This window comes from Ranitomeya variabilis, chromosome 2, assembly GCF_051348905.1.
Source record: "Ranitomeya variabilis isolate aRanVar5 chromosome 2, aRanVar5.hap1, whole genome shotgun sequence".
Classification (NCBI taxonomy): domain Eukaryota; kingdom Metazoa; phylum Chordata; class Amphibia; order Anura; family Dendrobatidae; genus Ranitomeya; species Ranitomeya variabilis.
In genome coordinates this window covers 1,047,979,675-1,047,998,800 of record NC_135233.1, presented here as the reverse complement: position 1 = coordinate 1,047,998,800, position 19,126 = coordinate 1,047,979,675, and the positions used below count along the sequence as shown (strand labels likewise).

At 42.7% G+C, this 19,126-nt stretch overlaps 1 protein-coding gene across 2 annotated transcripts in view; it reads left to right on the top strand.

The window, feature by feature from the left end:
* NBAS (NBAS subunit of NRZ tethering complex) overlaps window positions 1–19,126 on the top strand; it is a 670,356-nt gene that overhangs the window by 402,931 nt on the left and 248,299 nt on the right. For both annotated transcript variants that reach the window (XM_077291450.1, XM_077291451.1), the window contains exons 39-40: window positions 3,811–3,887; window positions 8,726–8,863. In XM_077291450.1, the coding sequence (XP_077147565.1) occupies window positions 3,811–3,887; window positions 8,726–8,863 (215 nt within the window). The remainder of the gene's footprint in view (window positions 1–3,810; window positions 3,888–8,725; window positions 8,864–19,126) is intronic.

Below are 19,126 nucleotides of genomic sequence, written 5' to 3'. Positions count from 1 at the left end.
CATTACCGTATGCCACAAGGTAAAAGAAAAGAACAAAAAAAATGCAAATGTTGAATCTAAGAAAGCGACATCCTCACGAAACGCGCGTCGGGGTATGTGGCTGCAGTCCAGGCAGAATCCCTTACCAAATGGGTAATTAACCTTTTACTAACTATGATTGTGTTATATGTATAGCGTGCACCAGAAACATACTTTACGTTTCCCTCTTGATTGCTCCCCTGCCATATTGGGTACTAAATGGAACAATCGGACATAAGAAAGCTAATCGATGCTGTTGTCTCTTGTGTAGTTTGTGTGGTCCGCATCATTGTTATTATGTAATCCTGACCAGGCCTCCGGCCACTGTTCATTCATCTCACCTATGGATCAAAACCTTTGGTACCCATATACATTTTTATATTGTATATGTTTATTATTGATAACTTTCATGGAATAATAAAATCTTTATAATTTTTTTGTATCATGACTCTGGTTCTCCTTTAAAAATACCGTATTCCTAATTAATAGCTTAGGACACCGATTGGGAACATGTGTTATTGGTAATAGTTGATACAGGGCAATGATAATCTGATAAATATTGAAATATATAAATATATCGATATCACTGCTTTACTTTACTGTAATAGCATTTCTAAGAAATAGGTAAAAAAATACAAATTTACTCACATTTCCCTTTTTTTTTACTGAATTTTAAGAACCGCTGCCAACGACCGAAATGAATCCGATCCATAATGTGGCCCCCCAGAGGGCCGTGATTTACCGCAGCCGCAAACGCTCCGACTGCCATGAATCGTGCAGCAGCAGAGCCGCAGAGCACTATGCTGCCTTACCCTTGAGAGATTAAAATCCGGGCAGTAGAATAATCTATTGGAAAAAAGAGAAGAGAATTAAGCGCGCCATTTACTACGGATGGTGTTTACCTACTCCGCTGAGCTTTATGGCTCTGACCACCATTTAAATGCGTTTGTTGAGCCGTAGCAATAAACATAATGGTAACCGCAGAGCCGCTAGACGCTGGTGCTCGGCCTTCAATGCCAGATAATGAATAGGAGAATGTTAGAAACGCTTTGTCTTTTTTTTTTTTCCCTCCACATGACCAGATGTACAATTTATTCCTTCTCGACTTTTACGGCAAGTGTAATTATTGTTTAGATGTTTTGACGCCGTCGTTGGCATTTCAAAGACTAATGCCGGTGTCCTTAAAAATTAATTCCCCGAAATATGTTTTATTTATGACGGGTCTACTCAGCCCCGCGGACTGTGAAAAGGCTAATGATTATTGCGCGTGTCCTCGTTGATTATGTTCTGAGACCGTCCAAAAGCTGTTCGCTCCTCTTTTAGAAGACAAATTTGTACATAAATGCCATACTTAAATGCTAAAATTCTCCTGGCATTCACTAAACCCAGAATCCGAAAGTTTGATCCATCGCTCCAGAGTCCCTTACCGAATGTGCCGTACATCACTTCTTCCCGCACTTTTTCATTGTGCTTGGTGATCTTAAGCTTTTATGCCATTTTTTCAACAATGCAAAGCCCATGATGTAATTAGGGAATAAAAAACAACTTTTAACCAACTAGAAAGATGAGATTTTGACTCCTTTCCACTGATCTTCGATAATGGTTATCTGCGCTGTGTGAATTCCCCCCCTGAGCACGGATTCTGAATAATGTGAGAGAATTCTGAATTTATGGATATAAATCTCTCCGGGTGTTTCCTATTATAAATGAAAATGAAAAGTGCTTTAATAAAATGAGGATTATTAAACCAATAACAACTTGTTGTTGCCATTTTTTATGTTCTATCAGAATTGTAAAGCAATTAGAGCAATTTATCTCAGCGGAAGCTGTGTTTTTTTTTGTAATGTCACCTTCAGATCTCAGCTGTTCAGATGAGAACAATAGCTGTATTAATGACAGAAGCGCTGGGTGAGAGATAGCGCAGCCAGGAGCATATTACCCAGCCGTATTAATCATTAAAGCTTAATTCTTCACAAGATGATCAGTTCGGTAAACTCCATGAAGCGATGAAACCACTTGATGCTTTTCCAGATCTTATCACCGAGATCACAATGTATCGAATTTAGGAAGCAATTACAATTGTATGCATCCATAGCGTAGCAGTATGATATTGGTGCACATTCCCACTTCACTAGTGCCCAATAAGTGCATGCCGTATAGGGGGACTCTACAGGGGGGATCAAAAGGGGGAGGCATGTAACGGGAAGGCTCCCAGCTACCATAGTAGAAATATAGGGAGGTTGAAGGTGTAGTGTAGGCCAGAGGAGCTAAATATGGCTTTTTCTCCTTTGCTCATTGGTAGGATAATCATTTTATCAGTGATCATTATCAAAATTTTGCTTGCATGAACAAGGATCACACACCTATATTTTATTATGCCCCATCCTTTTTTTATTTGCCACAAGTTGTCACTTTCAGAGGTTTCTGACTGCTGGTTTTTGCACACTCCCTATTGAACAAAACATGCATGCCCAGCTGAGCTTGCATGTTTATGGGGGCCTGGGGTGGAAATCTAAGGTGTATGGCTCCCTTTTTACATGTGTTGTTTCCTGGCAGTGTTTATATAGTGTGGGATGCAGCATGGCTTTGGGTCACATAGAAAGGGAGAAGGCGGGCTAGCCACATGGCTGCAATATATAACGCTTTTGAGCCGAGTTATCAACCCCTTCTTCAAACCCAAATTGCTCCTAAGAACATTAAAAAAACACATTTTTCCTTCCGAATCAGCACAGTTTCTTTGATGTTCTCGCTGTTTCTCCCGGTAGTCCTGTGACCTGCGCAGCGGACTGAAAACTTAAAGGCCACTTTAACTGTTTAAAAGGATTGATCACCAGATTTCACAATACACGTCACATACACTAACTAGACCTGATGAGAGTGGTGTACTCACCATTCTTTATGAAAGGTTAAACAGAATCTCCTCACTTGTAGTCCCAGTAACATCTCAGGGTCCCTCCTTCCTGCAGAGATCTCACATTGCTCTGTACAAGCTGCAGCTGTCAGGCTGGGTGAGTGGAGACTGAATATACTTGGACTCCTAAAATGCTTGTTTTAATATCATTATTATACAGCGAGTCTGAAATGGATCTTTAAGGTAAGTGTTCCAGCCTCATCAGGTATAAGAGATCCGTTTAATAATGTGTGGCATTTGTTTCCTGAAATATGGTGGCAGATCCACTTTATTGGTTGCATAGAAGATATTAATCCTAGATTAGCTCCCCTTTCCCTTGTCACACGTTTTCCAGGAGAAATAACAAAGGGTATAGTCCAGTGCATAAAGGCAGCTTCAGAATATCCGGAAAGCCGCAGTGTCCTCTTCCCCTGTTATGAATAGTCCTATTCCGGAATAATCCTCCATAATATTTGTTATACCTCGTAAGGAATTGGCATTTTTATTGAAGACAATGGGAGCAGTAAAGGATTATCAGCTCGTTTGATTGAATCCGCCCGACCCTGCACTTTTCTTCCCGAACAGCCGTCGACTTTCTTCCAGGAGTTGATTTTCTTTTATGACCCGCTGATTATCCCGCTGAATTGTGAGCGGCTATGTTCCCACAATCTGCCGCAGCATCTGTTTTCCCCTGTTTAGTTGCAGCGTGAAATATTTTGCCTAACAATTAACGTAAGGCAGTGTTACAGCTCCGGCGCCCGCGATCTGTGCCGTGAATCCTACCAACGAGCATTTCATTTAAATTACGCAAATCATTATCGCGCGCGCGGTGTAACGAGCACAGGATCTCACCGTTCATCGATTTACCGTCACACCTGTGTCTGTCTCTTCTTATTTTCCAGTTCTGCTGCAGCTGGCGAGCGACACTTTGCCGAACGATATCACCTTGTCTGTGGCCTATCTACTCGCCCTCCCTCAGGTACGTCTCCATCTTTCTTTTTTCTACCGCTGTAGTAAAAGCTGAGCTCACCTCCATATTGCGCTGGTGCTTCTGCGCTATTTATATAGATGGTCCGATTATACTCTTTGATTTGGCCATGCCGTGGAAATAGTGTAATGTGCCATCGGTTAGTTTGGAGATTGCTGCATCTGTTAATTGAACAATAAAGGGCTTTTAAAGGGATTGTCCAGGCTTATTATAATCATGACCTGTTCAGAGTCCATTCATAAGGAAAGGTCATCCATATCGTTTGCCCAGACAACCTCTTTTAAAGGAAACCCAGCACATGGGACAATTATGTTCTAAATTCTCATAGAAGTAGTGGGCGGAAAAGGGGGTCCCACAGGTCAGCCCCCCTCTGACCAGCATGTTAGCACATAGTAATAATCACGAGTCTGCTATTAATCCACCATTTTCTTCACTACTGTTGATAGTCCAGACACCCGTCACCATATTTATCCATCTCTCCCTCCTTCATGAAGGAATCCTGCTTCTTAAGCGCTTTTAATGTAATGAAGACACCACCATCTGGACGTGCAGTTTTTCAGCTCAGATTCCTTGTTAGAGGGGAGGAGAAAATCCAGGTGACCAGCGCTCCCCAAGGATAAAAATGGATTGTTCACTGGAGGTGATGAAAATGAGAATAAAAAAAAAAAACACGTTTCGCCTGCACCCAGCCTTCCTCAGGAGTTACAGTTGTTCTTTTAAATACATTTTTACCTGAGGAAGGCTGAATACAGCTGAAACTCATTGTGTTTTGTTTTAATTAATTTGTATTCTTATTTTCATCAACTCCAGTGAAGGATCCATTTTTTTGTTTTTGGGGGCACCGGATTCTCTCCTCCTTATTACGCTTTTCTGGAGCTCTCCTTGGAAGATTATTTCACGGCACCCATTCATATTTGTTTAGAAGGTATATTTCCTCTGTGGGCACAACCCCAGCAGGTGAGAGGCTTTTCTTTTAATGGTCACACCTATACAGAAAAGCGCTACTCTCTCTCCCTTTTTTGTCATATAGTATATTAAGATTAAGAGTAGAGTTGAGCAAAAATATTTGCATTTCCCTGGTCCGGCGTCCATTCTACTCCTGGCTGGCAGTCTGGGACATTTCAGTCTTCACTTTGGCTCCCTTGGCCCAGTATCCAACATTTACTAGGTCCCTCCATGCATTTCACGTTTTTTTTTTCATTAGCTCAATGAACAATCATTTTGTTTGGGGGTCTAGTGAATGCCAAAGTCAGAAAAGATGTGAGACCAAGGATTCCATGGTCCGGCTGCCCCGGTAGACCAAATTTAACGCGGGACCTCATCAAAGGCAATATTTTTGCTCAAATCTAGTTATAAAGGGTCGTCCGATTGCTACAAAAATTTTACTGATGGCAGACCCTGTTTCAATTCGAGGTATGCTCATCGACTCTAGCCCCATCACTTGTCAATTATAGTGGTCTGAGTTCGGACATGAAGCGATGAAGTCATATTTTTTTGGTCTGGAGACTGGAATGGGGTTTCCTGGAGGACATCAATTTTCAGTGTCCTTACTGCTGCAGCCAATTTCATGCCTCAGTGGTCAGATGATTGAAGAACGGGACACTTTTACTTTCCTGTCCCCCGTGCAGACCTTATAGAACAGCCTGCTCGTAATCCATCCATGCTGCAAAGTGGGAATACTTTCAGAAATAGAGGTGTTAATAGTTTATTTATATCAAAGTGAATGACCAAAAGAGAAATTTTAATCAAATCAATATTTCCTGTGACCGCCCTTTGCCTTCACCAATTTTTCTTGGTAGACTTGCACAAAAGTTTTGGAATCATCTGGGCAGGGAGGTTGTTCCAAACATCTTGGAGAACTAACCCCAGATCTTCTGCTGGTGTTAGATTGTACAGATCCTTCTGCAGGGAAAGTGCATTTAACCACATGGTGATGTGATATTCCCAGGAGGCTTTCAGAAAGTGTATTCACACGTGAAATGGCCATGGGTCACTCTGCGATACTATTCTTCCCATGTACCTACTATCCATTAATGTAGGAAATTAAATGGACTTCTGTTGAGGACCATACATTGTATTATCTGAAATTGGATTGTCCTGTGGTTTTGCTTTGTATCACTGAGCACTGTTGAGCGTTCCTTACCCAACCACAATTAAGGATCCCTACCGGTACCTATAATAAGGGGTTTTCCTAAATGCAGTTGCTGCCTGTGGATATTGCTGGTGAACTTTTTCCTTCCTCTAAACTAAATCCCCAATTTCATTTTCTGTAATGCAGCCCCAGACTTGTGTGGACCCTCCACCATGCTTCATTGTTTCTACAAACACTTATTATTGTGCCTCCGGCGAATAAACAGTCTTCTGTTACAGCCAGATATTTCAGATTTTGACTCCTCAGTCCTGAGCACCTGCTCCCATTTTTCTACACTCCCTTTACTATGTATGTTTTTTTTTTTTTTGCAAAGTTGTTTCAATTGCCTTGTTTCCATGTTGAAGGTATAGCTTTTTGGCCACAATTCTCCCATGAAGACCACCTCTGTACATACTTCTTCGAATAGTTGATGAGTAAAGCTTGGTCCCACTTGTTGATGTCAGTTCTGAGCTGATGGCACTGCTGGACATCTGATTTTCAAGTGAAGTAAGCTTGATGTGTGTTTCATCTGCTTCACTAAGTTTCCTTTGCTGACTGGACTTCAGTGTTGCCCATTTTTAAGTGCTAAAAAACCATTTCATCAGCACATCTTGAAACCCCAGTCTGCTTTGAGATGTTAGCCTGGAAGAGACCTTGCTGATGAAATATAACTACCTTCTGTCTTTTTGCTGTGCTCAGTCCTGCCTCGGTGTATAACCTATGACATAAAACATTCTTCTACAACCTCACCTTTATAGCAGTGTTTGTTCATTGTTGTGCTCAATTTTGCCATGGTGTATGACCTATAACCAAAAGCCGGCATCCACAACCTCACCTTTATAACAGAGTTTGGCTGTTCGCTGCTGTGCTCGGTCTTGCCATGGTGTATGACCTATGACATAAAACCATCTTCCACAGCCTCACCTTTGTAGCAGGGTTTCTGTTCCTCACCCAGTTTGAAGTCTGCTTTCTCTTTCAGTTAATGCCAATCTTTTAACCTACATATGAAAATGATGCTCATTATTACCTGTTTGGTATAATTGGTTACTCATACACCTGACTATAGTCCTATAAGATCTGACTTTCTGCCAGTGTACCCAAACACAACGGTGCTGTTTTGAGGAGAAAGAGCAGTCACACCAAGTATTGATTTGAATTAGATTTATCTCTCATTCATTCACTTTGCATTTTGTTAATTGATAAAAAATGAACTATTAACACTCCTATTTTGGGGAGCATTCTCACTTTGCAGCATTTTTCCACACCTGCCTACAACTTTTGCACATATATATATATATATATCGTCTAAGGGGTACCTCCGTCTTTCTGTCGGCAACGTCCGTGCAGTCTATGCAGCATCAATAGTAAAAAGATCTAATGTTAAAAATAATAAAATAACAAGAAACTTGCTATTCTCACCCTCCGTCGTCCGACGATGCGCTCGCGCCTGCCTCCATCTTCCGTTCCCAGAGATGCATTGCAAAATTACCCAGAAGACTTAGCGGTGTCGCGAGACCGCTAAGTCATCTGAGTAATTTTGCAATGCATCCTGGGAACGGAAGATGGCGGCAACCGCGCGCACATCGCCAGAGCTTTGCTGGATTCCGGCCGGTGCGTAAAGAACTATTTTTTATTTTAATTATTTTTTTTAGCAGGGATATGGTGCCCACACTGCTATATACTACGTGGGCTGTGTTATATACCGCGTGGCTGCTATATACTACATGGGCAGTGCTATATACTGCGTGGGCTGTGCTGTATACTACGTGCCCTGTGTTATATACTGCGTGGACTGTTATATACCGCGTGGCTGCTATATACTACGTGACCACTGTTATATACTGCGAGAGCTGCGTTATATATTACATGGCTGCTATATACTACGTGGGCAGTGTTATATACCGTGTGGCTGCTATATACTACATGGGCAGTGTTATATACTGCGTGGGCTGTGATATATACTATGTGCCATGTGTTATATACTGCGTGGCCTGTGCTATATACTACGTCGCCTGTGTTATATACTGCTTGGCTGCTATATACTTCGTGGGCTGTGTTATATAGTACGTGGGCTGTGTTATATACTGTTTGGGCTGTGTTATATACTGCGTGGCCACTGTTATATACTGCGTGGCCTGTATTAGCGCATCGGCTATTCTACAATATGTATATATGTATATAGGAGCCACATAGTATATAGCACAGGCGACGTAGTATTTGTCTGCTACATACTACATGGCTCCTATATACTACGTGGCCTGTGCTATATACTATGTGGCTGCTATATACATACATACATTTTCTAGAATACCCGATGCTTTAGAATCGGGCCACCATCTAGTGTGCTATATAATGGTCTGTAGGGTGACAAATCTAATGCTGGACATTTCATCCCCTGCTCCGTCACCCACCTCGCGCCCCATCTGACTGCTTCATGCTGGGTCTATTTGGCTGCATGGTGCTTGGTTTGCAGCTTCATCCCATTTACTGTGATGTGAAATCCCGTCTCTAAGTGAAATTGATAAGCGGCATAATTATTTAAAGATTATGTAAAAGAGGCATTAATTAGCCGAGCTGCAGTCTCTTGTAAACCATTGCACAGGGCATCACATCCACTCCACCATCAGAGGCTGTAAATCAGAGGCTCGTGTGTTCTCCTTTCGCCAAGTCAATCCATTCTCACTCATTTTTTTCGTAGGTGCTCGACGCCAACAAATGCTTTGAAAAGCAATCGCATTCAGCTCTGTCGCTCCAGCTGGCGGCTTATTACTACAGCCTGCAGATCTATGCCCATTTGGCACCATGCTTCAAGGACAAGTGCCATCCTCTCTACAGGGTAAGTTCTCGTAACTGACGGTTTCCGCTTCGTTCCACCGTGCAGGTGATCCACTAGAAAAGCTCAGAACATACGTTCTATCTAATTAAAGAGCTTATTCTCATCACATCACTGAATATTTAGGTTACATTCTCAAAATTCATTATTAGCTTTGAAATAAGAGAGAATGTGCCTTTTACTAACAATTTATTTTTTGGTTATTTATTGCTTTTTTATGTATTTATTTTCATTATAGGACTTTTTTTAAATCATAGAATAAAGCTTTATTAAAGGCTGTGAACACCTTCACACAGATTTTTTTTTGTTTATTTGCTTTCTATTGTCCACTGCGTTAAAAAAAAAAAAAAAGTCTATCATTTTCAACTGCATAATGTCTGTAAGTCCTTTACGAAGCTGAATGATCTGCAAAACTAATGCAAATACATCAGAGTTTCTGGTTCTGATGGCTCCTTGCTCTCCTCCTTCTCTTTACTCAGTGTTAGAGATACTAGCATTGTAGATGAGGTGAAAGCATGTAAAGTCTCTGGGAGGGCTGAAAAATTAGGCTGCAGATTAGAAAGAAGGAACATGAAGAGGTAAATCATTGCAGGATAGTTCACAGTATGAGCTACTGAAGACAACATCACCCTGCATATACACAGAGCTCACATTCAGCCCGTGTTACTGAGAGAGACACTTCCACATGGGAAAAAACGAAAAGTAACGAATAACATGTAAAAATCATTGTTTTCCTTGATAATAGCCTTTAAGTGTATTGTGCTGCCCCTTTTTTAATCAGGGCTTATCATGGTCTAATAAGAAAAAAATTCAGTGGTTAGGTTATTTCTCCAAAGTGTCCCCAGAGCTATTTATCAACACGACAGTGCCAGGCTTCATGCTGCTCGTGCTACCGTGAGCGTCTCCAGACTAGTCTCCCCTCGAACACATGTGGGATGACATTGTTCGGCAATTGCAAAGGGAGCTGCCAGCAGCGGATCTTGATGATTTGCGTGCTCCATGAAGCTGTGTGATTTATCACTGTGAGACCGTTATCAATCCTCATTCAGTGCTGTGATTTCTGCACGGTTTTCCCTCTGTAGCCGCGCCGATCTGGACATTGTGTGCCCATACCTGCTTCATAAGATATTAGGAGACAAGAACATTGTGTGATAGTTCTTGATATCAGCTTGAAATATTCATTGCGTTTTCTCCTGTGATCGGCACCCATGTGGCGGCTCCTACTAAATAATGAATGCAAATGTGAAGGTGACAAATATCAGGCGGAAATACCTGCACAATTTCGTATGAGTATCCATCAATTCATCCAAAAATATGATCAGATTGACAGTCATATCAGAATAATAATGGTTTTATATACCACAAAGAAAGTCGTAAAGAAGAGAGAAAAGCAGACTATAAAAATCATCTATCATCCATCTATAGTGCCTTGGATAAGTATTCATACCCCGTGAACTTTTCCACATTTATTTCACGTTACACTCACAAACTTAAATGTATTTTATTAACATTTTATCTGAGATACCAACACAGAGTAGCCAGTATTTGTGAAGTGTTAAAGAAATAAATCATTGGTTTCTTAATATTTGTAAAAATATAAATCTACATTTGTATTCAGACCCCCTGAGTCGATACTTTGTTGGACCACCTTTTGCTGCAATTACTGTTGCAGTCTTTTGGGGTCTGTCTCTCCAGCTTTGCACATCTAGAGGTGACATTTTCCCCCTTCTTTTATGCACACGTGCTCTCGCTCAGTGAGATTGGATGGAGGAGTCTGTGAACAGCAATTTTCAAGTCTCCCACAGGTTCTAAATGAGATTTAGGTCTGGACTGTGACTGGGCCATTCACACACATGAATATGCTTTGATCTAAACCATCCATTGTAGCTCTGGCAGTATGTTTAGAGTCGTTGTGCTGCTGGAAGGTGAATCTGTGCCCAAGTATTTTGCAGTCTCTAACATGTTTTCCTCAAGGATTGCCTTGTATTTAGCTCAATTCACCTTCCCATCAAATCTCACCATCTTCCCTGTACCTACAGAAGAAAAGCCTCCCCACAGCACAATGCTGACACCACCATGTGTGACAGTGGGAATGGTGTTTTCAGGGAGATGTGCAGCGTTAGTTTTCCACCATACATTGCAGTTTGCATTTAGCCCAAAAGGATCCACTTTGGTCTCATCTGACTAGAGCACCTTCTTCCACATTCCTTTGTCCCCTTATAGGTTATTGCAAACAAGACTTCTTATGACTTGCTTTCAAAAATGTCTTTTTCTTGCCACCGTGCCACAAAAAACCTGGTCAACACCTGGTCATTTAATGGTTAGATGGAGACCTGGAGAGGCGTACAAGCCACAGTGTCTTGCACCCACTGTGAAATTTGGTGCTGGATCAGTGATAATCTGGGGATGCGTTGGGCAGGTTGTTCTTTGCCATAGACGTGTGAATCAACCTGCATACAAGGTTATCCTGGAAAACTAGCTGATTCCTTCTGCTCAGGCAATGTTCCCCAACTCTGAGGACAGGTTTTTCCAGCAGGACAACGCGCCATGCCAAACAGCTAGGTCAATCAAGGTGTGGATGAAGGACCACCACATCAAATGCCTGTCATGGGCAGCCCAATCTCCAGACCTGAACCCCATTGAAAACCTCTGGAATGTAATCAAGAGGATGATGGATAGTCACAAGCCATCAAACAAAGAAGAATGGCTTACATTTTTTTTTACCAGGAGTGGCATAAGGTCACTCAAAACCAGTGTGAAAGACTGGTGGAAAGCATGTCAAGACGCACAAAACCTGTGATTAAAAATTATGGTTAAAATTATGGTTATTTCACAAAATATTGATTTCTGAACTTGTTCTGAGTTAAAACATTAGTATTGTTGTTTCTAAATGATTATTAACTTGTTGATTTTTCTTTGCATTATTTGAGGTCTGCAAGCAATGCATTTTTTTTGTTATTTTGACCAATTCTCATTTTCAGAAAATGCAAAATTTATTGCTTGGAACTTCGAAGACATGTCAGTAGTTTATAGAATAAAAGAACAATTTACATTTTACTAAAAAATGTATAATATAACGCTGGGAGCATCACTCTGTCCGAAGCCTTTATAGACTGTATCAATCTCCCTGCTCTGCCGCCCGGCCACTATGGGGCCCCTGTGCAGGCGGGGGGGGGGGGGGGGGGCAGGCGTTGCCAGCAGTGGGCCCCCCCGCCTGTCATTGCAGGGTCAGCTGTATCGGCATCTAGCCGATGCAGCTGACCGCATTGATGAGGGAAGGAGGGCTACACTCCTCCCATCATCCTCCTGATAACATCTGACGTCACCGACACTGACGAGGCGCGATGAGGTCACTGCCTGGCGCCCGCGGTCCTGAGGTGAGCGGGAGCAGTGCAGGAACCAGTAAGGAGAGGTGAGTATCTATTTGTTTTTTCTTAATGGGGGCTGCCTTATATTACAGAGTCTGCGTGTGAGGGGGTGCTGCCTTATACTACAGGGTCTGCCTGTGGGGGGGTGCTGCCTTATACTACAGAGTCTGCCTGTGGGGGTGTGGTGCTGCTTTATACTACAGAGTCTGCCTGTAGGGGGGTGTGCTGCCTTATACTACTGAGTCTGCCTTTGGAGGTTGCTGCCTTATTCTACAGAGTCTGCCTGTGGGGGGTGCTGCCTTATACTACAGGGTATGCCTATGGGGGTGCTGCATTATACAGCAAAGTTTGCCTATGGGGTGCTGCCTTATACTACAGTCTGCCTATGGGGTGATGCCTTATACTACAGGGTCTGCCTATGGGGTGCTGCTTTATACTATAGAGTCTGCCTGTGGGGGGGCTGCCTTATGCCACAGAGTCTGCCTATGGGGACTGCCTTATGCTGTAGAGTTGACAGAATGGGGGCGCAGAATGGGTGCAGCATATCACAGAATTGGGGCACAGGATGGGAGCAGCACATAACAGAATGGGGGCGCAGGATGGTAGCAGCATGACAGGATGGGGACGCAGGATAGTTTCACCACATGAAAGGATGGGGACGCAGGATTAGAGCACCACATGACAGGATGGGGACACAGGATGAGAGCACCACATGACAGGATGAGGGCGCAGAATTGGAGTAGCACATACACGGATGGGGACAGCACATACCAGAATTGGGGCGCAGGATGGGAGTACATGACAAGATGAGGGCACAGGTTGAGAGTAGCGCATGGCAAGATGGAGGCGCACAAAACAGGATGAGCGCGCAGGATGGGGGCTGCACATGACAGGAAGGGAACGCAGGATGGGGGTGCAAGATGGTAGCAGCACATGACAAGATAAGGGAACAGGATGGAAGCAGCACATACCAGGATGGAGACCATATACCAATATAAATGCTCGCTACCCGGGCGTAGAACGGGTTCAATAGCTAGTATACCTATAAAAAGAAAAATTGGACAAACTGAACATTTTGCAGTGGTCTCTTAATTTTTGCCAGAGCTGTAGATGAGAGCTCACAAAGACTCCAGCTGACAGAGGAGTCCCTGCACTCCCAGCAGTGAAATTCTCGGCTTCAGTGCTGCGCCCGGCTCAGATTTAAATGACCTTATTACAGGGACTCGAGCACCACACAATACTCTGAACTGCTCGACCGTCCATTGAGTACCCAAATTCTCGATTGAGTATCGAGCAGTGCAGAGCACGCTCGCGTATCACTAGTAAGCACCTCTCTGTCTATAGACTGTACACAGAGTGCATGGTGTGGGCGGGGTTATCTGGTGTGGGCGGGGTTAGCTTTCTCAGCTCTGCTTCATTCTAAATCTAAAAGCTCTGATTTTGTCAGAACCATGGCACCCAGTAATCTAAGTGATACATCATTGGATTCAGCTTTGCCTCCATCAGGCAGCTCTCAGATGAGATAGCAAAACCTGCTGACAGATTTCCTTTTAATAGGAGAATTGTAATTTTACAGTTTAGTATTGCATAGTTTTGTACGAACCATCAAAGGTTCAAGTTCCCTGGGGGGGCTGGATGGACTAATAAAAAAAAAATGTAAAAAAAAAAATCTATATGATTAATTTTGAATACCGCAATTTTATATATTTTAAGTCTGATCTGAACAGTTTAAAAAAAAAAGTGTAATTCCATAAAAGAACCTTGCATTTGTTACAGAATATTGATTCTCAGCCCGATTCCTCAACCCCCTAATCCTACATTCTCCAACCTCTCTACTCGCTTTTCTTAATGAACTAAAGTCCAGAGAAGCCTAAGTTATAATTTATAGCAGGTTTATGTAATATAGGGAAATAAATCACAAAGCGATTTTTGTAGCAAATTTTTTTTTTCTCCCTCTTGCAATGACCATAAATCCTGCCGGTGAAGCTTTATTAGTTGACCTATGGTGGCCGAACCTTAAATACAAAACCCGGTAATACACTTGTCTTCTTCAAATCCCATCCATCTAATGTCTATGGATCGTCCGCTGGAACGAGAGTTTGCCAGTAATGTGCGGACCAGTCATTCCATTAGCACTGACAAAGTCAGCAGTGCGTGTCAGTGAGGGATTAGCCAACATAGTGGACCGATCAGTAACAGGGGAGACGGGAGCTATAGGGGAATAAGCTGCAGGTCCCGCCGCCGTATGTAAGAGGGGATTATTCCTGTGGGTGGGCAGGGTCTCAGCAGATAAGAGGAACTTGGAATGCATTGGGGCAAGTGATCAGAGGGGTAAATACAGGTGACAGCGGGGGGCACGGAGGGACTTAGCTACAAGTTATAAATACTTCTATTTCTTCTTCATATATGGAGAAGTCACTAGAATAAGGTTTGTGGAGTAATGCGAAACACATACATGGAATCATCAGAATCAGTTGTCTATGTATCAAAAATTAAGACACCAGCATCACAGGTATTAGTGCAAAGTCCTCAAAAACCATTGTGTAAGGACTGTATCTAAAAAATAAATATAAATCCCTAATCTATCCATCTGATATATATCTATCCATCCATTCATCTATCCATCTGTCTGTCTATTTATCCATCTCAACACCATTAATCAAGGGGCACCACTAACCAAACAACACCATGAAGAGCAAGGAGATCTCCAAACAAGTCAGAGACAAAGTTGTTGAGAAGAACAAGTCAGGGTTGGGTTATTAAAAAATAAATAAATATCCCAATCACTGATGATCCCCTGGAGCACCATTAAATCCATTATCTTCAAATAGAAAGACCATGGTATCACAACAAACCTGCCAAGAGAGGGTCGCCCACCAAAACGCTCAGCCTGGGCAAGAATGACATTAATCAGAGAAGCAGAGCAGACACCAAGGGTAACCCTGAAGGAGCTGCAGAGCTCTCAAGCAGAGACTGGACTATCTGACTATACGACCACAATAAGCCTTAGGGTATGTTTCCACGGTCAGGAAACGCTGCTTGTTTGACGCTGCGCAGAGCTGCAGCGTCAAACAAGCAGCGTCCAGATGTTCCAGCATAGTGGAGGGGATTTTATGAAATCCCGTCTCCACTATGCGTGGAAACACGCACGCGGCGGCCCTGCGACTACGGACATGCTGCGCGTCTTTTCAGATCGCAGCATGTCCGTACACCTTGCGGGGACGCAGCGTCCCCGCAAGGCATATCACAGGGCGCTATGGGAGAGAGCGATCATCCCGGATGTGAAGAGTTAACACATCCGGCATGATCGCGTCCCAGAAAGGGGGCGGGGCTTAGCGCCGAGCGGCTTCGCCGCTGCGGCGATACCGCCGGCCATCCTGAACGTGGAAACATACCCTTGCACTCCATAGAGGTGGCCTTTAATGGGACAGTGGCGAGAGAACAAGCCTTTACTTACAAAAATTTCAAGACTGGTTTTGAGTTAGCAAAAAGACATGCTGGAGATTCTCCAAATATATGGAGGAAGGTTTTGTGGTCAGTTGAGACCAAAATTAAACTTTTTGTCCATCAAGGTAAACTCTGTCTGGCGCCAAACTAATACAGCTCATCACTCCCCAATACACCATCCCCACAGTGAAACATGGTGGTTGCAGCATTATGCTGGTGGTGTGTTTTTTTGACAGCAGGGACAGGGAAAATGACCTGAGTCGAAGGTAAGATGGATGATGCAAAATACAGAAATATTCTTGAGCAAATCGTGTTTGTCTTTCAGTGATTTGAGACTGGGAATGAGATCCACCTTCCAACAAGACAATGACCCAAAGCATATTGCTAAAGCAACACTCAAGTGGTTTAAAGGGAAACATGTTAATGTTTTGGAGTGGCCTAGTCAAAGCCCAGACCTTAATGCAATTGAGTATCTGTGGTCAGACTTGGAGCTGGAGCAGTTTTAGCTTGAGGAACAGGCACAAATCCCAGCGTCAAGATGTGGAAAGCTCATAGAGACTTGCGACTTGCAGCTATAGTTGCCGCAAAATGAGGCTCTACAAAGTATTGACTTTAGGGGGTGAATAGTTATGCACCCTGAAGTTTTAAGTTATTTTGACCTATTTGTTGTTTGCTTCACAATAAAAAGAAAACTATATTTCTAATTGTAGCAAACCCTCAGCTATCTGAAATATTTAATTTCTAAGGATTTACAATCCTTGGATGGAGAAAAAAATGCTTTGATTCAAGAGTCCTTAAATATGTTAAATTAAATATGCTGGCTCCGATTCATCAAGATTGGAGTTTTGTACTCCTGTATTGATGAAGGGTGCACTTGAGTAGCAAGAACGAGCCTCAATGAATTTGGTGTATTTTTAAACTGCCGAGCACCACCAAACCAAATGTTACTCATGGCTTGGGTACCTTCCTGATGTAACTTAGGCCCCTTTTTAGTAAAAATTATAATAATTTGTAGGCTATGTTATGCCACACCTCTATTGATGAAACTAGTAATTCCACCAAAAACTGTTTGTCGGCCCCAATAACTTTTTATTGTAATCTAGTTTTCTATAATATGGATGATGGTGTTGGAAATGCCTATATATAAAACCACTAGGCTTAAAAATAATCTGTTTACAGTTGGGCTAAATGTTTTGAGACTAACCCAACTTTTGCTTTTCACACAGTTTGCTGCTTTGGTGTTTTTACATCTTTTAGTAGGATGTTCCTCTTGTTACCGAATTCCAATTATCAGCGTTTACATTTTTTAACTTTTTGTGATAAGTTCATCAAGTTTATGTAAAGACCTGATATTTACAGTGTTGACGCGTCTTTTTCATGACTTCTAGCCCTTCACCCTGAGCAGGATATCCGCTTTTGGACCAAATTCTCACTGATGACCCATTCTCATTTCATCAATACTTGGAGTTTATCACAATTTCTGAGGTTTTGGTTGTTCTCCCGATTTTTGAGGATTGACCTTAGGTTCTCAATGGGACTGAGATCTGGGTAGTTTCCTGGACATGGACCCAGAATTTCCATGTTTTGTTCACCAAGTCTCTAAGTTATCACTTGCCTTCAGATATGGTCTCCATCATGCTGGAAATCGCATTGTTTTTCACCAAATTAGTCCTGGATCGTTAGGCGAAGTTGCTCTTGGAGGAGGATTAGATCCCAGTCTTTATTCGTAGCAGTCGTAGGCAAAATTGTGAGTGAGCCCATTCCATGGATGAAAAGCCCCCACACGTGACTGGTCCCAGGATGCTTTTCCGCTGGCACGAAAAAGAATTCAAGGTAGCGCTCAACTTTTCTTCTCCGGACATTCGTTCTTCCAGATATCCCAAATAGCCTGAAGGAGCTTCATCAGAGAAAATAACTTTGCAGGGAGTACAGGCATTGGACTGCAGAGGATGGGGGTAACAATATTTTCTATAGTAGCACTGCAGAGAAATCAGATACTTAATAATAATAATAATAATAATTTTATTTATATAGCGCCAACATATTCCGCAGCGCTTTACAACTTATAGAGGGGACTTATACAGACAACAGACATTACAGCATAACAGAAATCACAGTTCAAAACAGATACCAGGAGGAATGAGGGCCCTGCTGCTCGCAAGCTTACAATCTATGAGGAATACTTACTGCCATGTGTCCAGACTTTAGCCCCCTGGAGGTCTCAGCTTGTGGGACATTTCCAGATTCATTAATTGTCTATGGATCGCTTCCACAAATAGGGATTGTCCAAAGTGAAAACCTCCAGTCCCTTTTTTTCGCTAAGGACGTTAATAATTAATCTTTATACAAGGATTCCAGGCACACTATTTGGGGTGTAGCATAAAATATTTAACACTCTATTTTTTTTTTAGTGTATGGAAGAGTTCGGTGGCTATAAGTGACATTAATCAAAATTGTATAAAGGCGCCTCAGAGTGTAAACTAGTGTATGGCATTATCGCAGCGTGCCACCAGATTAATGGGTCTGGGGATGTAAAATCCGGTGATTATCTTAAGGCCAGGGCTGAATAGCACTGGAAATCCAGAGCAAATAGGTTTCATTGTAACGACTCTCTCATAAGTCTAATTGTCAGGTAATGACTGGCCGCGACGCACCACGACCTAACACCGCCTTGTAAAACTAGAGATTTATAAATGCTCATAATATTCCCTGTGTAAGCGGATGCTTCATCCTCCCCGGCCTCATGTGTCGTCTGCTGATTGTAGCTACCATGTCAGGTATTAGAGTAAAATCGCCACCGTGGGGAATACTAATGACTTCATGCTACACAAAAGAAAGCTGTTAATATAGGAGCAGTGCCACATTTTCACAGTTTTCTGGACATCTGTCCTTGATTGTAAAATGTACATTTATAAAATGTTTCCAAAGCCGAGGAATTGAGCCCGAGCATAAGTTGGTATACGGTCAATGCGTAAGAGCACGTTCACACTGTGACCATTTCACATACAAAACCCAAGAATGAAAAACAAAATGAGCATTTACCCTCTTGTAAGTAAATAGTAATAGTACATGTAAATAACAAACTATTTGAATCAAAAAAGCATAAAAGCCATCCCACCGCAACAAGGTGAACCCAATCGGGACAGTCCTGTCCTCTCTAGTATTGAAACCTCACCGTGAGTCCGCCGACGTCAGCGTAGATGACGGCAGAGCAGGATACGCACTCACCTGCCTATGCGAAGCTATAGAGATGAAATGGGGGGAGTTGGGTTTGGCTGTGAAATAGGCTCAAAAAAAGGGCAGCCCAAAGTATTCAGAGTCCACTCCAGCTCAGGTCCTACTACCGGCTGCCGCCCCATGGTGGATTTGTTGCTCATGGCTGTACAGCCAGCGTAGGGCATCTGTAGGGATTCTAACAAAGTTGGGAGAACCAAGGGCCACCACTCTGAGT